This window comes from Panthera tigris, chromosome F2, assembly GCF_018350195.1.
Source record: "Panthera tigris isolate Pti1 chromosome F2, P.tigris_Pti1_mat1.1, whole genome shotgun sequence".
Classification (NCBI taxonomy): Eukaryota; Metazoa; Chordata; class Mammalia; order Carnivora; family Felidae; genus Panthera; species Panthera tigris.
Window position 1 is genome coordinate 67,426,005 of NC_056676.1, and position 23,888 is coordinate 67,449,892.

Genomic DNA, 23,888 nt, shown 5'->3' on the forward strand with positions numbered 1-23,888 from the left:
TCTCTTTTCTCACTCTGGAGCAGCTATCCTCTTTACCCTTGAAAATCAAGATTCATTGCTGCAACCAGTTCTGTAACCTCATCTGTCTGTCTGTCTTTTCAGTGTCACAAGGAGCTCAGAATTGCTAGGTTGCAGTTTAGGCTTCCAAATCAGTGGAGGCTTTGTTGAGTCCCTTGGTGAAATCATTCTTCTCTTGGGTACCGAGACTGTTAAACCAGCAGAACTAGAGCTGCAGCCATGGGAGGTGGGGGGGCTGCAAGTTGGTCATTAGGTATGGTGACGGGGAGAAGATGTGTATTTGTTCCCTGCTTCCTAGCCCACATATTCTGGCTATTAGAGAACGAATGTCACATATTATTCACTGGTTACAAGCATCCTGTGGGACATTACTCTGACCTGATGAGGTGTTATCTCCCAGGTAGCACGGGAACTGAATTTCCAGTAAATGCTTTAGCATGCTGAAAGATCGTCTTTCTGGATCATGGGGTACTTGGTACGACCAGAAACATCCCATTAGCGTCAAGCCATTGCTGTACTTATTTCACTACAAAATCCTGAGTGAAATACCATAAAGGTAAATAAGGCATTGAGTAATTCTGTGGATGACAGAGGCGTGGCGGACAAGAAAGGCAATTTCAAATTCAGAATAAGTGTCTTTCATACAAGAACTGACAAATGGCCACTGAAGGTTGGGAATATATGCTTGAAATCAACTATGTCTTCATAAAATTAAGATGGGGTGTAGAAGTTCATTCTTAATTGTTACTTGGAGGTACAAGCAAAGCAAAATTAAATTGAAAGGAGATTTGAATGAATGCAAACCATTGGTCACTGACTCAGCATGACCTTGGGCAAGATGCTTAACTGCTGGTAGCTGTCCATTCCTCACATCTGTGAAACTGGGATCATGACACTTGTGTATGGAAAGCTTTGAACCCCTCTGGTGAAAGGTGCTGTGCAGGGCAGTGTCTGAGACGAGTCTCCCCCTCCTCTCCCCTCCCCTCCACGTGACCTGTGTTTAAATTGCACGGTGCTTAAAAACATTGCCCGTGAAAACGATGTCCTCAAAATTCATGTTGTACATGCTCTCCCAGCATCTGATATGTTTCCTTCACAGCACTTATCACAGTTGGTGATGGTGTATTTGACTGTTTGAATAATGCTTGTTTCCTCCATTAAATCCCAAACCGTATGAGAACAGCAGGGTGCAGGTTAGTCTGCTCACTGTCACATCTCCAGTGCCCAGCTCAGTGCCTGCATGTGGTTAGATGTTCAGTAAATATTTATTGAATGGGTGAATAAATGAATAAGTAAATAATGCATGTTCACATGAATTCTGCCCAAAAAATAAAGCAAAAAGTAAAAAATACTCGAGAGGCAAAATTAGGAGGGTGGTTTCCCTCTGCCCCCCATATGGGAATCTAATGCTGCATCCCATATAAATAAATAAGTGATTCCCGTTGGTCATAATCTTATGGTGGGAAAGATGCCATGAGAAATTTATTGGAGTAATTTTCAACAGCATAAATGTTTAGTAACAGATGCACACACATGGCAAGTTGCCTCATTCAACTGCCATCTGTTAGACAACTATCCTAGCAGGACTGGTCCATTAGAATGAGACCAACAGCTCTCTCACACATGTTTAAGTTCCATTTTGAAACTTCTTCTGAAAGCCTTGAAGGAGGAAAGATGTTCCCATGTCTGGTAGGCAGCTGCTCAGTAATGGTGTATTACAACACCTTGGCGAACCATGGAGTCCATTCGATGTGTCATAATGCTCAACAAGGAAGTATTTTCTCTCAAGCGTTTTGTCAGAAGTCAAACTGAATAATGGCACTAGGAAACTCACTCAACTACAAATAATTGGGTCCAACAGAGTTCACTGCAGATTGTGCAATTGACAACAGAAACTGGCATGAGATGAAGGCTGTAATCCATGCTGGTCATCATTAGTGTCTATGATAAATAAGTATTTTCAAACAGGGCAAAGACAGTATAGTAAACTCTGTAGAAAAATATAGTGTAGGGGCGCCTGGGTGGCGCAGTCGGTTAAGCGTCCGACTTCAGCCAGGTCACGATCTCGCGGTCCGTGAGTTCGAGCCCCGCGTCGGGCTCTGGGCTGATGGCCCGGAGCCTGGAGCCTGTTTCCGATTCTGTGTCTCCCTCTCTCTCTGCCCCTCCCCCGTTCATGCTCTGTCTCTCTCTGTCCCAAAAATAAATAAAAAATGTTGAAAAAAAAAAATTAAAAAAAAAAAAAAAGAAAAATATAGTGTATCTCCATATGTACGTGCAATTAGGTTATACCCAGTGAAAGCATAATGTTTCCTGGCCTGGACATGCCTTTCAATAAAAACTTTACCAAGCTTTTTTTGCTAATATAAAGATGGAGACAGTATTGGCCTATATAAATTTACCTTGTGCATGACCAGTTAGGTTGGTGATGTGTCATAAGTGTGGGCCAACTTCCATAAATGTCTCAGTGCTGAGCGTAATGCCTGGTACCCAATTGGGATTTAGTAAATATTTGTTGAATGAATGTTTGAGGACCAAGTGAGACAATTCCCTCTGGATTCCCAGCATGAAAGCGGGTCTCGTAGCCTTAGATCAAGCGGACTATGAATTAGAGCTTGGAGTACTTAGTGCACCTAGCAGAACACAAAACAAATTGCTTATCATGACTGGGTACACATAATAAACTTCTAAGGGCTATGTGATCTCCAAAATGTAAACCATCAGGTATGTGTTATTTTGGGAGCCAAACATCTAACAGTGGCTGTTTTGGAGAGTAAATCCATCTGAGTCTTGGTTTAGTTACAAGAATGACTGATTTTATACTAGATTCTCACATGATTCAAAAGTGTGTGAATGACTCAGCCCATTAATATCCTTAGCTCCTGTGATCTCCCCTCCCAGTGAAATGATAGCTATAAGGCAATAATGATAATTGGAGGAGGAGGAAACCTTGACTTTGCCCTAGGGCAATAAAATGACATACTTAGAGTAATTGCATATGTATATAATACTGTTTGAAAGAAATGAGGTATATTATAAATATTTAAAATTTTATGTTAAAGCATGTTGGAAATGATACAGGTAAGGATGAAATCCTGCCGTTTGTTCCTACCGTAATCACTTTTCCTGAAACAATCAGCCTCTTCATGAGGGACAGAGTCACCAGAGACCTAAGTTGGTTGTTACCAGCTCATTGATTGCCTTCTCCTTGCTGACATAGAGAAATATTACAGTCACAGGAGTGTTGGGTGCCAGTTAAATGTAGCTAAACATTCACGAGTGATCTTGAGCAGAAACTGAGCAGTTAGTTGGAGAGCCTATGGAACTTTTGGGTATTTGTGTGTTTTTTCCTGTTCTGGCTCCATCTTTTTGAAACAGTTAATTGAACAAAAGTCTGCGTATTTCAGAGTCTGTACTTTGTGCATGTCTCTGCTTTTGCTAAAGTCTCCGGGGACCAAGTCACCAGGTCTAGTGGGCAAGTCTCAATCCTTATGTAGCTTGACTTTTCTGTAGCATTTGACAGATCTTGAAATTCCTTCCTGGACTTCAGGGGGATTTTCTTTTGTTTGTCATCTTAGCTCTTGTCCTTCTTCTTTTTAGGTTCCTTTAGCTGCCCCATAAATGTGGTATTCTCATAGTTTTATCCTTGGTCCTTTTTTGTTTCTATTTATTCGTCTTCTTGGTAACCCTATTTGTTTCCATGGTTTCTATTAAAATCTATACAGTGATTCTTCCGTGTGGTGTTTCCATGTCAGGCTGCTGAGCTGCTGACCTGTACATCCAGGCACCCCAAAGATAGATGTGTAATGAGTGTTATTGAGTATTGAGTATTGAGTATGTGTTATTGAGTATTCTCTGTGGTTGACAGCTCACTGCTTCATTGCTTCCTTCCATCTATTTTTCTCAAAACACTGTGAGGCAAATACTGTGATTCTTTTCTCTTTAGACGTGAGGAAACTAAGGCTAGATGCACTTCGTAACTTTTCCAAAGTCATTCAGTTAGTAGCAGAGCGTCACGTTTAATCTCAAGTCTGGAGCCCACATTTTTCATCATAAATCCTTTGGGTGAGCATATCAAAATGGAATCCTTTACTTCCCCTCTCTTCTTCATGATTTTTCCCGTTATTCTCTGTCCTGCTTGAAAGGATCGTATTTCATCCCTCAGGTAGAAATCTGGGAGTTACACTGGATCCGTAAATATTGTGGATCACAGAAGTACTTTTATTTTTATGGCTAAAATATCTCCTCTGCATTAAATAGAGGTTTCAAACTCGTGGGCTTTAGGCTGATGTATTGTCTGGACTATGCATTGTTTTGAAAACTAGAAAATGTGTCACAGAAATCTAGATTTCTGATTTTTCTTTAAAAACTCGGACTTGCTCTGTCGCCGGGCCACAGACATCTGGAGCTGTGTAGCAACTTCCTCTCACCTGGGGCTTGTACTGTCTGCTTACCAGGGTCCTCACCACTTCCTGTTGTCCTTTATTGGGGGTTTCCTCAGATCTTTGCTTGACCAGCCCTGTAGGCATTTATGACACCTGGTAAAGGCTGTGGTTTTGCTTTCCCAGCTGGTCTTGCTTCCTCTCTAGTTTTTGCCCTTGTACTGGAATGATTTTCTTAAATCTGTTACCTGCTTTCTCTTAGCACTTGTGATTTATGTTTCCCCACTGGCTCCTCCCCCTTAGCCCACAAACATGTTCAAGGCTGTATGCCAGAGGTAAAAGGAAAAGAACAAAAGTTTTTTAACATCCACAATGTGCCACAGTTAAACACAAGCATGATTTAATTAATCCTCACAGCACTGAAGTTGGTGTTCCTGATTCCTAATTCAGAGGTAGGAGAAATCTGAGGCCTGGAAGGATTGTCCCAAGATCCATACATAGGGTTGTTTCAGATCTGTCTGATCCCGGGGTTACATGTTCTTTTTCCTCTGTTTTGTCATTTTGATTTCAAGCTACTCTTAACCTCCGTGCAAATAAAGGAGTCTCTCCCATCTGTCCCATGATCGACTCCCATCTCTCTCTTCCTTTACTGCCGAACTTTAGTTCATCTGTTAACGCAGAACTCCCTTAATCTCTTTTCTCCTCTCAAGACAGTATCATTTGGCTGCCCCATAGTTCACTTGTTCCTCAACATCTTTCAAGCACCTACTATACAACAGGAAGTGCGCTAGACCCCAGGCAAACAGCCCTTGCCTGAGAGAAGCTTCACAGGCTGATAGGCTAAGATGGGTAAATCGTTCCGCTCCAGGGTACAAAATCCCTTGTAATGAAGTCCAGTCTCTGTTTAGACCTTATCTTACCCGAGCTCTCTTGCGTCATTTTCCCCCAAGGACGAGCATCTCTGTCAAGGAAACTTTCCCTTTTCTTTCTTCTGTGGCATTCCTCACCCCTGGTTTTCTTCTTTGCTTCTTTTAGAGTTCCTTTTGCGTCTCTTTTCTTTCTGTTCCCATCTCATTTAAAATGTCTCTCCCGCTGTGTACCAGATCTCTCCACTCAGACAGACGTTCAGGATTGCCCCTTCTTTCCTCAAGAAAATGTCCTTTCCTTGGTTGCCCATATTAACTGTTACAGATCTTGGAGTCACCGCTCTCACAAAAAGACTTGGCCATTGTGCTTTAAAAATGGCATCGTGATGCGGTCCGGTTGTCAGCCCCTCTGCCATTAGTCAACCTACAGCAGTAACTTCCTCCCCCCTCCCTGTCTGAAGTGCATCTTATATACTTGAACTACAGCAGTGATTAAAAAAAGTTTCTTATGGTATTCTTACTTTACTCCCTAAAACCTCCTAAAATTGTCGTTCCTGCTGCCATCAGGCCAGGTCTCACTTTCAGAGCTGTTCACCACGTGCTCCTGATCGACTTTTCTGGTTTCTCTCCAGTGTAGCTACAGTTCTTAGCACATGGAAGGCACTCACTGAATACTGGAGAGGGAAGTGGGTAGTGAGTGAATAAAAACCTGACTTTTTCTCTCCCGAGGGCAGAATCAAATTCCCATTATGTAAGTATGGTATCTGTTAAGTTTACCTCTCGGTAGTTCCTATCGTTTTTAAATTATAATGGCATAAAGATTAATAATCTCTGAGGTGTTTAAAAAAAATTCTGCTTCAAAAATTTATTAACCCAGTGTATGTGCTGAATTGCGTTCCCCTCGAATTCATATGCTGAAGTCCTAAACCCCAGTACCTTAGAATATGACAGTTTTGGAGATGGGTTTTTAAAGAGGGAGTTAAGTTAAAATGAAGTCATTGGCATGGGCTTTGATCCAGTATGACTGGTACCCTTATAAAAAAGGGGAATTTGGACACGGACAGCTAGAAGGAAGACCATGTGACAGATGACACAGGGAGAAGATGGCCATCTACAAGCCAAAGACTTGCCACCTCCAGATCTGTGAGAAAAGAATTTCTACCTAGAAGCCACCTAGTCTGTGGTATGTTGTTGTGGCAGCCTTAGCAAACTAATACACCCAGTGTCTTTTAATTCACTTAGGTTTTAAGTCCTGCATCAAGGGACTTGATCTTTGGGAAAGAAATGGACTAAGGATCCAGTAAAATCTCCTGCCATGTCACATTTCTTTGAAGTATTTGGGATTTGTCCTGGGGAAAGAGGGCCATCCTTACCTTTTTCGGACTAGATTACACTTAACGATCAGCTACCCAAAGAATGGCTTCTTTTCCTTCTCATTTTGGGACTGTACAACTTATTTCTCGAAGATACAAACAAAGCAAGAGTCCATGAAAAATATCCTTAGTTCCCATTCACCGCATTGATTTCAACAGATAAGGAGTTCGGTATTTTCCAGGCTCTCGTTTTGATAGCCAGAGCCTAGTAAGTTCTCTCTACCACACATAGCTGTGCCAACCGCAGCATCCCATTTCCAGAGAAGATACTTGCTGCAGTGAATTTATGTGCTTTCCGGCAGTTCCATTGAGGTTCTGGCCTTGGGGAAAATGAGTATTTTGAATCACGAAATTTGGCTTATTCAGGTTTTCCTAGTCCTATTTCAGGTCGCCATGTTGTCAGTCTCAAAATGCCTATCCTTTCTCCATCTTCTCCGCCCCCATCTTCCAGCCAGCTCTTCTGCTTGGGTGGTAATGGGGCTACGGACATTAAATATGTTGAGCGGGCTAGAGACTTTACTGGAAAAGAACTTTTGCCTTTACTGATCATCTGCTCAGCTCTGCTCTGATTGCCCCAGATTAAATAACAATTGCAGCCCAGAAAAGACCTTGAGAAGGTCTTTTATACCTGGTTATAATAGCACTATTCACGTCTCAGGTGGATGTGAGTCCATTTTATTTTATAAATCCAGAGAGAAAGACTATAATTCTTTTCTGAGAACTTGTCATTTATTTTCTGTATCTACTCTGAACTTTTCATGCTACAGTCTTGAACTTGTTTCATCCTGTCCTGTCCATTATAGAGGTAGAGGATAGCTAGTCACATGTCTAACATCTCCTATTCTTGAGACATGAGGCATTGTTAAACTGCCTCTCTACCTTCTCTTTTCCAAACTGAGCTTTATTGGTTCTTTAGCCGTACAGGACTTATTTAAAATTTTTAATTATGTATAAGATGTGTCATTAAAGCCTCTCCATATTTCTCACAGCTCTCTTTGATGATGGATCCAGCACTGGTTGAATATCACCCATGCAATGAGAAAACAGTTTCTACACTCTGTACCATAAATTACATTTAGACATTTTGGTTTCATGGTTAATTTTCATTTTTTGATTTTAGCTAATTAAAGTGCATAGCAGTTAAACAAAAGAAGATTATACAATTCTTTTTTCCATGACAAAGCGTAATTGAAACAGATAAATTACAGGTAATCTTTTGACTTCACACTAGTTGATACTCAGATTCAGAGAGATGAATATATTCCACGGACTGGAACCAAAAGCAAGAATTTTCTGTATCTATTTGCAGCCTTAACATTGCCTCCAACCAACTGGATTATAGTAAACAAGTCATTTAACTTCTTTCTATATAATTTTATTTATTTATGAAACTGAGGAAGGTAGACATCAAGGTTAGATGACCTCTGAGTTGTCTTCCAGCTTAGAAATTGTCCTGTATGCTCTCCTAATGTCAGTTAAGTCGATCATTTGTGGGTTTTAGTGGGGAAGTATATTTGGAGCATGTAAGATTAATTTGTTTGAAATCTGTCGAGTACATATATTGAATACTATCTACTACATGCCACGTGCTGGCAAACGCAGTGATAAATCACACATTTTTCAAAGAGTCTGCATTTTGCTAGGGGAAGTAGACATGTAAAAATCAATGCAGTCGAATATTAAGGGGGCTATGGTAAAAGTCTAAAGCATGTTGGGCTTAAGGGAGAGTTGGGCTGCAAGGGAGAGTTTGGTGAATTTTGCTTGGTGCAGGGGCATCAGGAAGCCAAATATGAAGGCCTAAAGAAGAGCAGTCACAGTGAAGGGGGTGGGGAGCGGGGGCGGGGGCAGCAGCTTGATGGCAGTGGCTAAAGGTTGAGGTCAAGGAACTAGAAACAGTGGGTACAGATGATTTTTCCAAGGAGCTAGACTACGAAGAGAAAGTACCTGAGCGGAACGGGCAGGGGTTAGAGGAGTTTGGCTGTTAAACTGGGGAGTAAGGAGCCAATTCAGAGGTTTTGGGGGAAAGAAGGTGTGGCCTGACAGACGTGAGGATAAATTAGGAATGAACTTGAAGCAAGATTAAGGATGGAAAGAACAGATAGATGGATCGCTATGGTGATAAAGTGAACATAGCAAAATGTCAGTTGTGGCATCTAGGAGGTAGATGAGTGGTAAAACACAATGCTTTCAACCTGGCCACATGTTTAGAAGTTTGACAGTAAAATATTGGGGGGGGGGGAACAAAAAGATAGATTATTGACAGTTTAGCTTTGAACAGAACAGGGGACACTTATTCCTTGTGGCTGCAGATGGCAAAGTTCAAGATTAAAGCCTCAACTTCTTTGTGAAGTAGGAGCCTCTCTCTGCTGCTGGGACAGAGAGCCAGAGAAGAGGAGGAGAGGGGACTGAGCAGACCTGACAAAAAGGAGGAAGCCATGAGGCCCAGGTTCCCTTGACGTTGGAGGGCACAGAGTTGCTCTGGTGTGAGATTTTTCCCTAGTAGTTGTCAGGAGACAGGAGGTTAGTCGGGCATTGGAGGGAGGGTTTAAGAAAGTGATGAGGAGATGGGATGAATGGCTCCCCAACCGTTTACCGGCCATCTGTTCTGGAACAAGTCCCAAGCTCTCTGGTTCTGTTGGGATTGTGTTTTCTACCTCACTGTATTTTTATTTGAATGAAATGAGATAAAAATAATGTTCACAAAACGGTGTCATTGTTAACCTTAAACTAAGGCAATTGTGTTGTTTGTCTTCCTCAGGTAAAAGAAGAACGTCCAGAGAAGATACCAGATCTAAAATTATTAGTGGAGAAGAAATTTTTGGCTTTACAGAATAAGAATTGTGACACAGACTTTCAAAATAATGCAAAATTTGTACAGTTTAAACAACAGCTGAAGGAACTGAAGAAGCAATGTAAGTCCGCATGCTTTGCTTTGGTTTGGCTTTTTGAATGGAGGGAACTGACCTGATACACCGCCCCAGAAAACTGACTTTATAAAGTCTGCCTATCTGCTTGGCTTGATCCTCTTTCTAAATTGCTTTTTATTGTTGTTGCTATTCTGTATTTTGTCTGACTTTTGGTTCAAATCAGCCTGTCCATTTCTGAAAGCCAACAGTTTCCACAAAGTGCTAAGAAAATTCCCCAGCAGCCAGACATGGTTACACTGTATTGTCCCACTGCTGGGGAGAGGAATTGGGAAATTAAAACGGAACTGTCTTATTAAAATAGCAATGGTGTTTTTCAAATTTCAAACTGCTGTGCCACGCTTCACAATAACCAGTTTGATTCTGGTTTTGCTGCTTTGGAGGAGTAGCACCGTTTTCTCAGACTAGTTTTTTCTTTTCAGTTGTGGACCAGAATCTTCTTGATCCCTTCTGTCTTCGTAGTAGCATTAATGCCACGCGATCACGATTTGGATTCCAACATAATTTTGATTTAAAAACGAGATTGGGAAAAGAAGTGATTCATTATCCCAAAATTTTGTAGATGGTATTTGACAGAAATCTGTCTTTTCTGTACAGTGAAGTACATCCGTCCTTTTCTTTTCCTCTTTGTCTGCTTAATCCACTTAACAACTTTATGTAATTTGATCGTTTTTGCATTTGCATTGTTTGTCATTGCTTTCGGCTCATGACTCTTTTATTCCTTACAGAATCGGATAGGGAAGCAAATAACTTTTTTGTAAACTTTAATTTCCCATCACCTTCATTTGCATACGGCTGGAGCACTGTGGTAGGGCATGTAAATTTATTTCATGTCCTTATTTGTACTGAGGGATTCCTATTTTGAAATAAGCTTTCTTTTAAATATAAGCATTTTCTTTAAATTGATGCTGAGATCTCAAAAAATGACTGAGGAAGCAGCTTTACTTTTGTCTATCTTACAAGTAACTTAAGTTTCACAATTTGGAATGTTTTGCAATCCTGATGAGACTTTTGCTTTAATGTGGATTTAAACAGTAAGCATTTTCTCCACATTTTAGTCTATTTTTTTCTTCTTCAGCTACCAAAATCCTTCTAATATAAATTGCGTGGTTCCCCCAAATGGGTAATAATCCCCCAAACAGGTAATATAATGATTTGCTAGTGTCTTTCCGATCTTAAAGATGCTAGTGAATTTCAGTTTTTGGTGTTGGTCAAAGTAGCCACATGTATTTCGTTTTTCTGCTTGGAGCCAATAATGACAAATTACCCGATCATAATCAAGATCAAAAATTCTTGATTTTTTAAAAAGATATCTTATGATACGTAGTGCAGGATAAATAGCCAAAAATACAAATTTCTTCCTCCTTTGTTATTGTTTACAAAAGTATTATTCCCTAAGAGATAGCTGTAAAGCTTTGTAGAATCGTACGCTCACGGTGACGCACTTTCTAATGAAGAGTGTGCAGTTCAGCAAAATGATACGTGTTGGAATCGTGGTTATTATGTCTTTAATTCTCTCTCAGATGGTCAGGGGGTGGTGTTGGGGGTGGTTTCCCAAGGCCGGCACTACTTCACATCATTTGGACAGACAGTTAAACTTTGAGACAAAGTAGACTTATACTGAAAGAAATGCTTCCTTGTATCGGTTTCCCCTATATATGTAACACTGGAATTAAGACAACTTTCCCTTTTTGTTTCTCCTAAAATACTCTTTTCAGAAGTTTTTAAATCTCAAATGACAGAGCAAGCAAAATATTAATACCCTCTTCAAGTGTTCTCTAAGATGTGCGCACACGACTTGCAAATGCGATTTTCGGTGCATTATTAGTGCTGGCAAAGTAGCACCGTGGGCGATGGATTCTGTTTCTTTAGATTTAATGCTGCTGTGAGGACGCTCATTAGCATCGGGAGCCCACAGTTTTTGCGGAGCCAAGTCGGAGGGACCAGGCTTTATACAGAAGCCAGTGAATATTTGTTTTGAGAGATGTTCTGAAGGGAAGGAATGATAATAATAATTTTTTTTCTTTTTTTATAAAGACTGGAAACTACAAGCCAGGGAGAGAGTCTTGCTTCAAGTTGCCTAGTCTGGCAAAGTAAAGGCTGAAACAGTTTTATTGGTCTGCACAGAGCTCAAGGGTCCTTTCATGAAAATCACCACCACGCTCTCACCACCTTTATTTACACAAACCTAAATTGCGTGGGATTCAGTTTTGCCGAGTGGGGACCCAATCACAGCAACGCCAGGAAGCCCTTTGGTGGGGACAAGTCAAGATGGAGATTGAAATCAGGGGGTCTGAGGAAGTGACGTGCAAGCCACCTCCCCGCAACCCGCGGCCAGTAAGTTAACCCAGCTGTGGCTCGGCAGCAGGTTCTCAAACCGTCTGCTCTCAAGATCCCTTTACATTTAAAAAATCTACCGAGGGCCTCCGGAGAGCATTTGTTTATTACATGGGTGGTAGCTATTGACATTTATCACATTAGAAATCAAAACTGAGACCTTCTTAAAAATATTAATCCGTTTTAAAAATCAGTGATAAGTCCCTAATGTGTTACCGTAAGGAGGATTATGAAATATAACCATGTATTTTCCAAACATGACGAAAAATGAGTGAGAGGTGTGAAATTGTTTTCCATTTTTGCAAATCTCTTCAGTTTGTGGCTTTAATAGGAGGCAGCTGGACCCTCGCATTTGCTTCCGCCTTCAGTCCGCTGTGGTACGTTGTTTGGGTTGAAGCCTATAAAGAAAATCTGGCCTCACACATCGGTAGTCGGACTTGCTGAAAGGATCGTGCAGACCACCCGAAGTTCTCATTTTGAGAACCACAAATTTGGGCCAGAGGTCAGTGAACTACAGCCTGTGAGTCAAGCCCAGCCTGCCTGTTTCTCTAGGTCCTGAAAGCCAAGAATGCTTGTTTTTTGCCAACACATTTAAGTTGCTGGGGGAGAATTTAAGAGAAGAATAATATTTCGTGACATGTGAAAATTACATAAAATTCAGGTTTTAGCATCCAAAATAAAGTGTTATTGGAATGTAGACACACTTACTCGTTTCCACATTGTGTGTGCTTTGCACTATGATGGCAGAGTTGAGTAGTTACATCGGAGACCATCTGGCAAACAGAGCTTTTAGTGTTTGCTACCTGGCACCTTACAGAAAAAGTTTACTGACCTGGTGGTCTAAACCATAATCAGAAACAAGGACAGTTTTGGGGCGGGGGTGTTTGTTTTCTTTTTGTTTTGTTTTGTTTTAGCTTTAGATTTTTCCAATAAATACCACACATTTGTCTTAGGTGCGTTCAAAACACTTCGAGGGACTGCTGTATATAAGTGATTGCATTCGGTGCTCCGAGATAAATAAAAGGCAGAGAAGACAATATATGCAAACATGGAATAATGTGAGAACTATTAATAACAAATCAAAAGCAAAGAAAAATGCAAGAAACCACAGCTATACAATATAGGAGAGAGTGAGACTAGGAAAATGCAGCTTTTATTTGTATGGCTGATACAACACTGCCAGTCATTTGATAGGGGCTACGTGGAGCTGTATGTTCAGAAAGATTCAGAGGCTGAGTTCAGGCCCAGGATTACGGTGGGAAAGAGTAGAGATAGTACAAAAATCTGGTATTTGCCGTCCCGAGAATGTAAACATAACAGGTACGCCATACTCATTTCAAGATACGATTACTCAAAAGGTAACATATTTACACTGCACACAGTAATTCTTTTATTAGTAGTTATTTATGTCTTAAGGATATTACAAGGCATTGGATACAACTTCTTTGGACAGTTTACAGACCCCTGGTCTAACTGCAATCAGGGGCACCTGGGTGGCTCCGTCGATTAAGTGTCCGACTCTTGCTTTCAGCTCAGGTCATACTCTCATGATCTGTGTGATCGAGTCCCATGTCAGGCTGTACACTATGAGTACAGAATTTCTGTCTCCTGCTTTCTCTCTGTCCCTCACCTGTCCCAACACTCTCAAGTGTCCCAACACTCACTCACTCTCTCTCTCTCTCTCTCTCTCTCCCCCCCAAAACAAATAAACATTTAAACCACAGTCAGAAACAAGGGTAGGTTTTTGGTTTGGATTTTTTTTTTTAAACTTCAGATTTTCCTATAAATACCATACCTGGGGACCCATTGTGTTGTATATTAGAGATACTGTGTCTGTCCCAGCTTCCCAAGATTATTACCAAGAACTAATGCGATAATGGATCTTGGCAAACTGAAAGCTTGCTTTAGATTTCACTTATTATTGATATTGAGAAAGGGCCAGTAGAACATGGTGGAAAGAATATGAGCTTCGCAGCTAGAAGACCTGGGTTTGAGTCACTTAATGCGTAGCCTGGCCTCCCTGCTGGTGCCACCCATTTTTCTTAGTTGTAATTCTTGGAGGCACATAAATCAAGATTGATCGGAGATCATTTTTACCTTTGGTAGTGGCGATGATAACTGAGTTAGGGAACAGTTCCAAAGAAAAAAGATTCCATTTCCCTAAACGAGAATCATGTTGTTAATTAACCCAAGTTGTGAAACCCAGCAATATGACTTGGTTTAGGGAAGACGTGACTGTACTTTCTTGAGTAAAGTGATTTTCATTTATCTAAACAATATGTTCAGGCGATTTCTCTCTTCCTTGATGCTTTTACTTAAACTGTCTTCACTGTTCCAACTCCTGGTTTCCTGCACTTTGGCATCAGGAGAACTTAGTTAGAATGTGCAGTACCCCTGTAGGACACTTCCTCAAGTCATCAAGCAATCTTCCTGCCATCCTTTATTCACTCACCAGCTATAGAATTAGCAGGCATGAGAATTTGTAGTGCAGCTCAGCCAGGCAGAACTTGAGGACATTAGACAATAATTTGATATTTAGAAACCTTTGAAATACAAGGTCTTCACTTTGTGATCAAAAGTAGAATGGACTGAATCTGTGGTCTTTAGTATTAAAAAATCTAATCTGAAATGTAATTTTATTGGTACACTGAAATGCTTAGAGGAAAGGCGAACATTTACCAATCTGAAGACCTTCACCAGAAATTTAGACGTATTTCTAAATTGTATATCCTACACAGAGGATGTAGGATATAAGGTGTGGAGATAATGGAATCCACGAGTGAACTTAGAAATTGTTTCAGTGATGGGGACATTTTATACTGTAATCTTGTAATTACATGGACTCACAAATCACCTCTGTACCCTCACTTTAACACACTTAATTTAGTTATCAAAGCTGATAGAATAGTGAGTGACCATTCACGTCACAGAAGGATTTACCTGGGCTGCCATGAATGGGGAGCTCCTCAGGAACATTAGAATACCTTCACTTCGCTATTCCTAGTGGGTTGCTTTCCTTTTCCTTCTATATCTTGTCAAAACCACAATGCAGTTCCACAAGGTAGGGACTTTGATGTTTTGCTTACTGCTTTAGTCCTTGAACTCCAGCCTGATGTCTGGGCACATGGTACCTACAGCACAGGTCCTTGACGGTCACAAGAATCTTCAGGAGAACCGTCAAATACTTGAGAGCTTATGCCCTATCTGAAGGAGACACCTGCCACGCATGCCTGTCTGTTGTTGCTGGGAATAATAGGTGAGGACCCACTGTGCTCAGATCCTGAGGTTATCTGGGGAAACCCGGAAATTCAACTATTTTTCCATTACCAGTTGTTAAAACACTGTGCAAACAAAACTGTCAGTTTGTGACCATTGGTTTTACCTTCTCATACTACCATTTTTCAGTGCTCTGTTAGGCCCTTGACGAGCAACATCAGCATTAATTTGGCCAATTAACAGTAGACTATGATTTCTTCAGAGAAGGGGGTGGTTTTGTTGTCAAGGCCAGGTTGTGCATTTCACCTCATTTGGGAGTGTATAGAAGCCTGGTGGTTTCTTTTGAAAAGCAAATGGAGATTTTTGTGGATGGAGGGGCCGGATCTGGGAGCTCTTAAACAGGTGCAGGTGAACAGTGGGGTTAAAGAGAAGATTAGCAATTTCGAAAGCTGGGAGGCCATGTGTGAGTGTTGAAACCTGAAAGGAAAGAGACGAGAACAAAGGTGGTGCCAAGAGGCAAAAGGTTTGGCTGTGCCTAGAAATATGTTGGGTGCTTTTCAACTGGGCAAAGTTTTGACCAGCCTGACTCAGTCCTGATAGTCTTCAGCGCACAAATCTCTTTGTCATATGATAGAATATAACCACCTATCCAAACAGTGTGCATTGCTGGCCTGCCATTAACCAAGAGCCCAGGACCCTTCAAGGCAGGAATTGCTTAATCCTCCCTATATTCCTTTTGCTCCTCACATACTCAGAGTTTGGTTAATATTTATAAAACTGAATTATTCAACTAGAAAAAGAGGGCCAGACCCTAGTGAAGGCATTGTGATGATAACACACCTTTTCTCTTCAATAATAACCTCATCAGTAAAGAAGAGAATAAGAAGACAGCTAGCGTTCAGAAGGTTGGGATCTAAAATGAGCAAAGGTTAGCAATTTATATTGTCTTGGAAAATCCTTTAAATTGCTCAAAAATTCAACATAAATGATTTTTGTGTGCATATCTGTTTACCTACTGGTGCAAACGTATGGTGTATATGCTAATACACAGTTTTCAGTGTCAGATAGCACCATGCTTAGGAATTAAGTATGGCTCAGTTTAAGTGTGACTGCTTAGAACATTTAAGCATTTAATGAAAACTTAAGTTGCTGGCTCTTCCTTAGACAGTTTTATCATCTCTGTGGCCCTCACTTGGTCTTCATGTTTTCCTTGATGATACTGATCAAGCCATTAGCATTTACTTGCTGGATGACCATTAGTTGGTGGGAAATGCTAAAAATCATAAGTTTCACAACAGAGACTGACTTTTTCAGGCTGGATTACATCCCTGACTAAGGGTTTATGCTCATTGAGTGAGATTTCTGTCCTATGCAAATTTCTTATTCCTGTGTGTTTGCCTCTCTCCTTCTTCCTCTTCTCTGAGTCAGTGTCTGTCTGACTCCCTTCTGTGTCTCTCTTCCCTTCTGCTTTGTGTTTCCCACCCATGTAGTTTCTCTTTCCCGTACATCCTTACTTGCATCAGTGAAGCTAAGCGGTACCATTCCCATCTTCATGATGAAGCAGCTTCAGAGAGGGTAAGTGATATGCCCAGGGTTACAAAGCTAGTAAACAGTGGAACCGGAAGACAAGAGACGCCAGGGATAAAAAGAGAGCATTAGGGCCAGGTGTAGCCGACCTCCTCCTCCTCCTGTTTCATAGAGTTGTTACTTTCCAGGAAGTTTTACATTAAGGCAGGATTTTTCGGTACCAAATAACTGAGTAAGTGAGGAAAAAAGGTTCATTCAAATTGGATTGATTCTGTTGTGGTGTTTTAATCAGGGCACTAAGCTGTCAGGGAGCTCTTTGGCAGTGAGAAATGCCCTTTTTATGGAGCAGTAAAGACACCATCTGCTTTGCCTTTACCTTAGATTTGCCCTAGTCCTTTTAGAAAATAGGAATAGTCGAAGTGATAGCCACGCTTCATACAGAGCTTGATGTATATGATACTTCATGATTCCTTGTTGAGTTAATGCATAACCGGAAGCATTATTTGAGTGCCTACCCGTGCATAGGGTATGGCACCTGCATACTTTGTCTACCTTACCATTTATTTCTCACGACTCTACAAGATAAATATACCCATTTTACAGATTAGAAAATGTGCAAAGAAAAGTAATATAACTTCCCTCAGATCATAAATGCTGAAATTCAGACTCAGGTTTGGGTGACATCAAAACCCGTGTTCTTTTCCCTGCGTACCACACTAACTCTTTAAGACACGTGCCTGTTTGGTTTTCCTCTCCCTTCAAGCGTTTCATTTATCTCTTGAAGATTTGATTTGTCGTAAGACTCTTGGGTAGTGAACAATTTGTTTGAATCTCCCAGGTCCTAGATCTGCATTGCTGAACTCTGAGGACACTGGGGGAATCTGCCTCATCCAGCTGAGAGTGAATCTCTTGCTTGGTCACGTCTACCAAGCAGAGGTCAGAGAGTGGGAATCATACCAGACATTCTATAGTAGCTTATTTTTGTGTTTCATACTGTCTTCAAAGTATGCCCTAGAGAAACAGGTACTTGAAGTGGGGCTCACAGAAGGTGAGCAGTTGACTCAAGGTCACAAAATACGTTACGTAGTGAGATTCAGACCTGGGTCCTCCTTTTCCAGATCCTGTGGTTTTGGCAATACACTCAGGAAATAGTGCCTAAGGATACCGTTTCCGGTGTGAATAGTTGCTGTGTTACGGCAGAGAGGAATAGGGTATTTATTGTACTTACAAGTTTAGAACAAATTCCATGAAGTTTATTTCAAGCATCACAACAGTAACCCCGTGCCCGTACATCATTTCTCCTAGTCTTCACGACATCCACATGCGAGGGAGGAATGCACGAAAAACGCAGGCTCTGTTTTTAGCAGACTGAATCCTGGAGGTGACATGTTTACCCAGTGTCTCACAGTCAGGAGGTCACAAGGCTAACAAATACATTCCTGAGGAAAAGGGAAGCTTTAGGATGAGACATGGCTATAATTAAAGTTATTAGGAGAGAAAGGTTCAGTTATCAAGGGTGAAATGAGTCAGCGGCAAGTTTAAACACAAACTGTGAGCCCTGGGTGTTTTTTCCTCCTGGTGGCTTACTTTGAGAGTGTGGGATGCCGTCCATGCTCAGAAAGCAACCTGAACCTAGAATGGGAAGGACCAAATCATGTGTCCTGGGGACAACGTACATCATACTTAAGAAAAGAGTTGTCTTGTCAAGTTATTATTTCCTGAGGTTGGAGTCATTTCCATTTTATGGTGGTTTAGACGTGTATAATGATACAATGGGCGGCCCTCTGTAGTCGAAGCCTCGCCCCATTTTTAGCCCCTGGCAGTAACTGTTTTTGTTTCTTTTTCTTTCTTTTCTCTGTATGGTTCTAACTTCTCCAGAATGTTGCATACATGGAATCGTACAATATGCAGCCATCTAAGTGGCTTCTTTCATTCAAATGCAGACTGCATTTGAGAGTCAGCCACAGTGTTGTTAATATCCGTGGCTGGTTGCATTGTGTACTGTGACTGGTGCTCCACTGTGTGCATGTATCATAGTTTATTTATCCAGTCACCAGCTGAAGGGCGTTTCACTTGTTTCCAGCTTGGGGACGTTATAAATCAAGGTGTTACAGAACATTCGTGTACAGGTTTTTACGGGAATATCAGTTTTAATTTCTCCTGGATGAATACCCAGGCATGGGGCTCTGGGCTGGTATGGGAAGTGCATGTTCAACTTCTGAGAACCTGACCGACTGCTTTCCAATATGGTGAACCCCCCCTGTGTCCCCTTGAGCCGCACAGGAGAGGTGTGTTTGCTGTGCATCCTCACCAGCACTGGGGTTATTTGGGTTTTGTTTTTAATTTTAGCCATTCTCATAAGTATGTAGGGGTATCTCATCATGGATTTAATTTATGTTTTTCTAATGATCAGTGGTATTGAGCATGAAGTTCTTCTTTTAATATGTAAATTTTGTATATTTTTTCATGTCTTTCTGTTCACCTGTCCCTTACATTTATTCTTTAATTCCAGAGACCTTGTAGATGGTGTGCACAGCAGTCAACCTCAGGGTGTGCTTCTCAGCCCTGCATCAAGGTCACCTGGAAATTTATTACAAATGCACATTTTCAGGCACCACCCCAGACCTCGTGAATCTGCATCTCTGGGGGTGGGGTTAATCTTAGCAAGCCCTCCGGGTCTCCTGTACACCAGAGTTTGAGAACCATTGGTTTATAGTAATGGCACTTACCTGTCACTGGGTATCATAGCAAATGTGAACGTTAAAAATAAAATCAGCCTGTCCCCACCCTCAGAGATTTAGTTGGTTCTAATAGGGCTCTCCAGGCATTTCTTTTTAAGTTCTCCAGGTAGCATGCTAATGTACAGACAGGGTTGAAAATAACTCATCTAGTAAAGGTTGGTTAATCAGGCACTCAAGAGGATTCAATATCTGACTTCTAATTCTAGATCTCACACAGTTTATTACCTACAGGGCAGGAGCCGTATGTGCACAGCATAGTTATAGACACCTACCTACAGATTACTCAGGAATAACCTAACGACTTAGATGGCACCTGGTCTCCTGGATTTGAATATAAATTAACTTCATTCATTCTTCTATATCTGAAAGCCTCCCTTTTGTATTCCATGTTAATACTTCTTCATTCATTCGGCAAGTGTTTGTTGAGTACGCTGGGAATAGGGCAGTGAAAAAGAAATACAAGTCCTGGTGCTCATGGGGTTTACAGTCTAATCTTTGGCACCTTGCTAGCATCTCCTTGTATTCTTAGTAGTTCTGAAAGGTATCTATTCATGTGCATAATTGATAGCCTTAATAATGATCATTTTTGTGTATTTTAAGTACTGTCCTTACATTCATTAAAGTTTATGTTAGTCAGGAAATCGTATTCTCTTGCTAACTCTTAAACTCATGTATTTAGTCACCTAGATATGTTGAGAACAGTGTTAAGGGTAGAAACTGTCCAACCCATGGAAAGATCTAGAATTTGGAATCTGAAAATAGAAATTCAGATTCTTGCTCAACCAAGTGATAGTTTGTGTTTTTTTAATCAGATCAATGGAATTTTACTTTTCTGTAAAGTATGAGTAATATAATAATAATAATAATAATAATAATAATAATGCTTCCTAGCTCACAGAGCTGAGGATTAAATCATATTTAAAAATGAAAAGTGGAAGTGTTTTATAAACTGTAAAATACTCCCCATATTTTAGTTAACCTGATCTTTTTAAACTTGCTTAATGGCATTTTACTTCAATAATTTTTACTTTAAAGGATATACGTTTTATGTTATTAGCAATTGGCATAAATTCTGAAATGCAAGGAAGCAAGCTCAGAGTGTTATAGTCACTTTGTTAAAGTGTTAAAAGACTAAATGAAAGATAAAATATTGTTAGACTATTTAGTAGTTAAGTAATATTCTGTCATTGACAGGGGTGTGAACAAAAAACATGTTGAAAAGGTAACAAATCACTTTTCAGTACAATATTGGTTTTGGCAACCATCTCTTGATAGCGAAGCAGGGAGTGAAGTGTAAGGAACGACGCTATTCACGTAGCGAACCACCCTGTGTCTGGTGAAATACATTCGTTATGAACAAATATAATGGAGCATATGTTACAGAGCTGCGAGTTTCCCTAACTGCTGCATGTGCCTTTACTGTGTTAGGGATTCTTTTATGTATACACATGAGATTTAACTGGAGAAAATTGGCTCTGCTATTTGAGCCAACCTATTTACTTAGCTTTTTTTTTTTTTTTTTTTAATAGATCACCCAGTGACTTATTTTAAATTCTGTTTTTTTAGTAAACAGTTACCTCCTATATGCAGAGCACTGTGGTAGGTTCGAGGAACATAGGGAAATAATTAATGTCTTGGGAGTGAGAGAAAAAGGAAACCGGTCACCTGTGATTGCAGGGCCTAGAGCTTGACATGCAAACTTTGGAGAAGAAACAAGAGAGTGAGCTAGAGGGTTGATGAAAAATGTTGAGTAGAGTTTTTCAGCATAAATGTGGTCTGTTTATTTATTTAGGTAAAATAATAAGGATCTGGGGCACCCGGGTAGCTCAGTTGATTAAGCGTCTGACTCTTGATTTCAGCTCAGGTCATGATCTTATCCTGAGGTCAAGCCCCACTTCGGGCTCATGCTGGGTGTGGAGCCTGCTTAAGATTCTCTCGGGGCGCCTGGGTGGCGCAGTCGGTTAAGCGTCCGACTTCAGCCGGGTCACGATCTCGCGGTCCGTGAGTTCGAGCCCCGCGTCAGGCTCTGGGCTGATGGCTCGGAGCCTGGAGCCTGTTTCCGATTCTGTGTCTCCCTCTCTCTCTGCCCCTCCCCCGTTCATGCTCTGTCTCTCTCTGTCCCAAAAATAAATTAAAAACGTTGAAAAAAAAAAAATTAAAAAAAAAAAAAAAAGATTCTCTCTCTCTCTCTCTCTCTCTCTCTCTCTCTCTCTCTCTCTCCCCCCCCCTTCCTCTCTCCCCTCCTGCTTCCTCTGCCCCTTCCCTGCCCACACTCCCTCTGTCTCTCTCTCTCAAAAAGAGATAATGATAATAAAGATCCCAGGGTCAGATGCATTAATCAGTTTTCTTTACTATGTAATTCTTAGTGTTTATCGTGCAGTTTGATTAGAATGTCAATTCAGTGGGGGCAGGTCCTTGTCTGCCTTGATTGGTATCATCTCTGGTGCCTAGAATAGCACCCAGCGTGGGCCCAGCGCTTCATATATACTCGGGGCATTGAGTGAATGTTCTCCAGGGAACAAATATTCCACAGCAGACACTGTGACCCACACTGGTCCTGGGAATGGGAGGATGGGGCAAGGTGCGGTGTCCCTTTTCACCCAGATTGCTTTAGCACACCTGGCTGATGACCGCAGTCTGGGTCAAAGTGTGGCTGCCAATTGGCAGGGGGTATTCCCAGACTTCCTGGCAACTCTTCTCACCCACTTTCACCACTGGGTGCTCACCGATGAGAAGTACTTTCTTTCTCTCCCCCCCCCCCCACCTCCGGGGTAGGAGGCTGTGTTCACCACTGGGTGCTCACTGATGAGAAGTACTTTCTTTCTCTCCCCCCCCCCCCACCTCCGGGGTAGGAGGCTGTGTTCACCACCGGGTGCTCACTGATGAGAAGTACTTTCTTTCTCTTCACCCCCACCCCCGGGGTAGGAGGCGGGGGGACGGGGAAGTGGGGGCTATTCTTTGACTTCATTCTAGTTGCGTAAAGCAGGAAATTTCCAAGTTAGACTCTAGAGCTTTTAATTCCTTCCCTGACCATCAGCCTTCACAGCCCTCTCTCCTGTTATGTGGTAGCGTTGACTTCCCTCCTCACACATTATTAAGTTAACAATGCTTTTTACATTTGTTGATGTGGCGCCAAGAAAATACAGTGATAGTTTATTTAGGTATATATTTTTTCTGCTTCAGAGCACAGTGGTTTTATTTTACATTTACCTAAAGCAAAAGATTATTTCCACAAAGAGAGGAATAGGAATTATTCCTAGACAGATGTGCTGTCTAGTCCCCTTCGCAAAAGCCTCTACCAGTCTTCTCTCCATTTTTTCTCCCACTGCTACTGCTGCCCTCTTTCCAGTTTGACTCTCAGCCTCCTACGTCCTCCCTGCAGCAGACTTGCCTTCTGCCAGTTTCTGCCAGAGTGATGGATCATCCTAAGATAGGGTCATGGTTGTTTGCCACGTGATCTTCTGGAGACTCCCCAAGCCTTCCAGAATAAAAAGACCCTTGTGGCACCAGGTTTCTGTTCATTGTCTCACCACTCTGCTCACCGCTTTGATCCAGACACTTGCGATCGCCAGAGGGTATTGTGTTCTCTTTTACCTGCTGACTTTCATGCTCACTGATCGCTTTGTGGAGGATACGGCTTTCTCTGCTCTCTCTCCCTCTCTCTCCCCCTGCCCCCCCCTCCCCCCCCCGTCTCTGTCTCTTGTCACTTGCTTAGGACAAATCCATCTTTCTACCTTAAATGCAGATATCACTGACTTCGGGGGGGGGGGGGTCTTCCCCAAGGTAGGATAAGTGCACATCTATAACATGGGATCTTGAAAGAAGTTTTAATCTGGACAATGATACTGGATATCAAAAATTAGGAGGATTCGAACATGCAGTTGTTTACAAGAAGAATTTGAAGCAGCTTATGGTGGCTTTGAAATATGCTCATTGTTTGTTTGAATAGTGTGCAGAGTGGAAGCCAATACTAAAAGACCCGATTTATTATTTGATACTTGAAGAGGTATTAAAACAATCCTTTAGAATAAAATATTCTAGGCACCTGGGTCGCTCAGTCGGTTAAGCATCCGACTTCGGCTCAGTTCATGATCTCGTGGTCTGTGAATTCGAGCCCCGCGTCGGGCTCTGTGCTGACAGCTCAGAGCCTGGAGCCTGCTTCAGATTCTGTGTCTCCCTCTCTCTCTGCTCCTCCCCGCTTGTGCTCTGTCTCTCTCTGAAGAATAATAAACATTAAAAAAAATTTTTAAATAAAATATTGGGTTTTCAAAATTTTTTTTTAATGTTTATTCATTTTTGAGAGAGAGACCGAGCATGAGCAGGGGAGGGGCAGAGAGAGAGGGAGACACAGAATCCGAAGCAGGCTCCAGGGTCTGAGCTGTCAGCAGAGATCCCGACGCGGGGCTGAAACCCACAGACCGTGAGATCGTGACCTGAGCCAAAATCAGATGCTTAAACGACTGAGCCACCCAGGCGCCCCTAAATAAAATATCTCTATGCAGTGCTT

At 41.6% G+C, this 23,888-nt stretch overlaps 1 protein-coding gene across 2 annotated transcripts in view; it reads left to right on the forward strand.

The window, feature by feature from the left end:
* The window catches only part of NSMCE2 (NSE2 (MMS21) homolog, SMC5-SMC6 complex SUMO ligase), a 217,515-nt gene that overhangs the window by 57,686 nt on the left and 135,941 nt on the right, over positions 1 to 23,888 (forward strand). For both annotated transcript variants that reach the window (XM_042973228.1, XM_007076841.3), the window contains exon 4: positions 9,395 to 9,548. In XM_042973228.1, the coding sequence (XP_042829162.1) occupies positions 9,395 to 9,548 (154 nt within the window). The remainder of the gene's footprint in view (positions 1 to 9,394; positions 9,549 to 23,888) is intronic.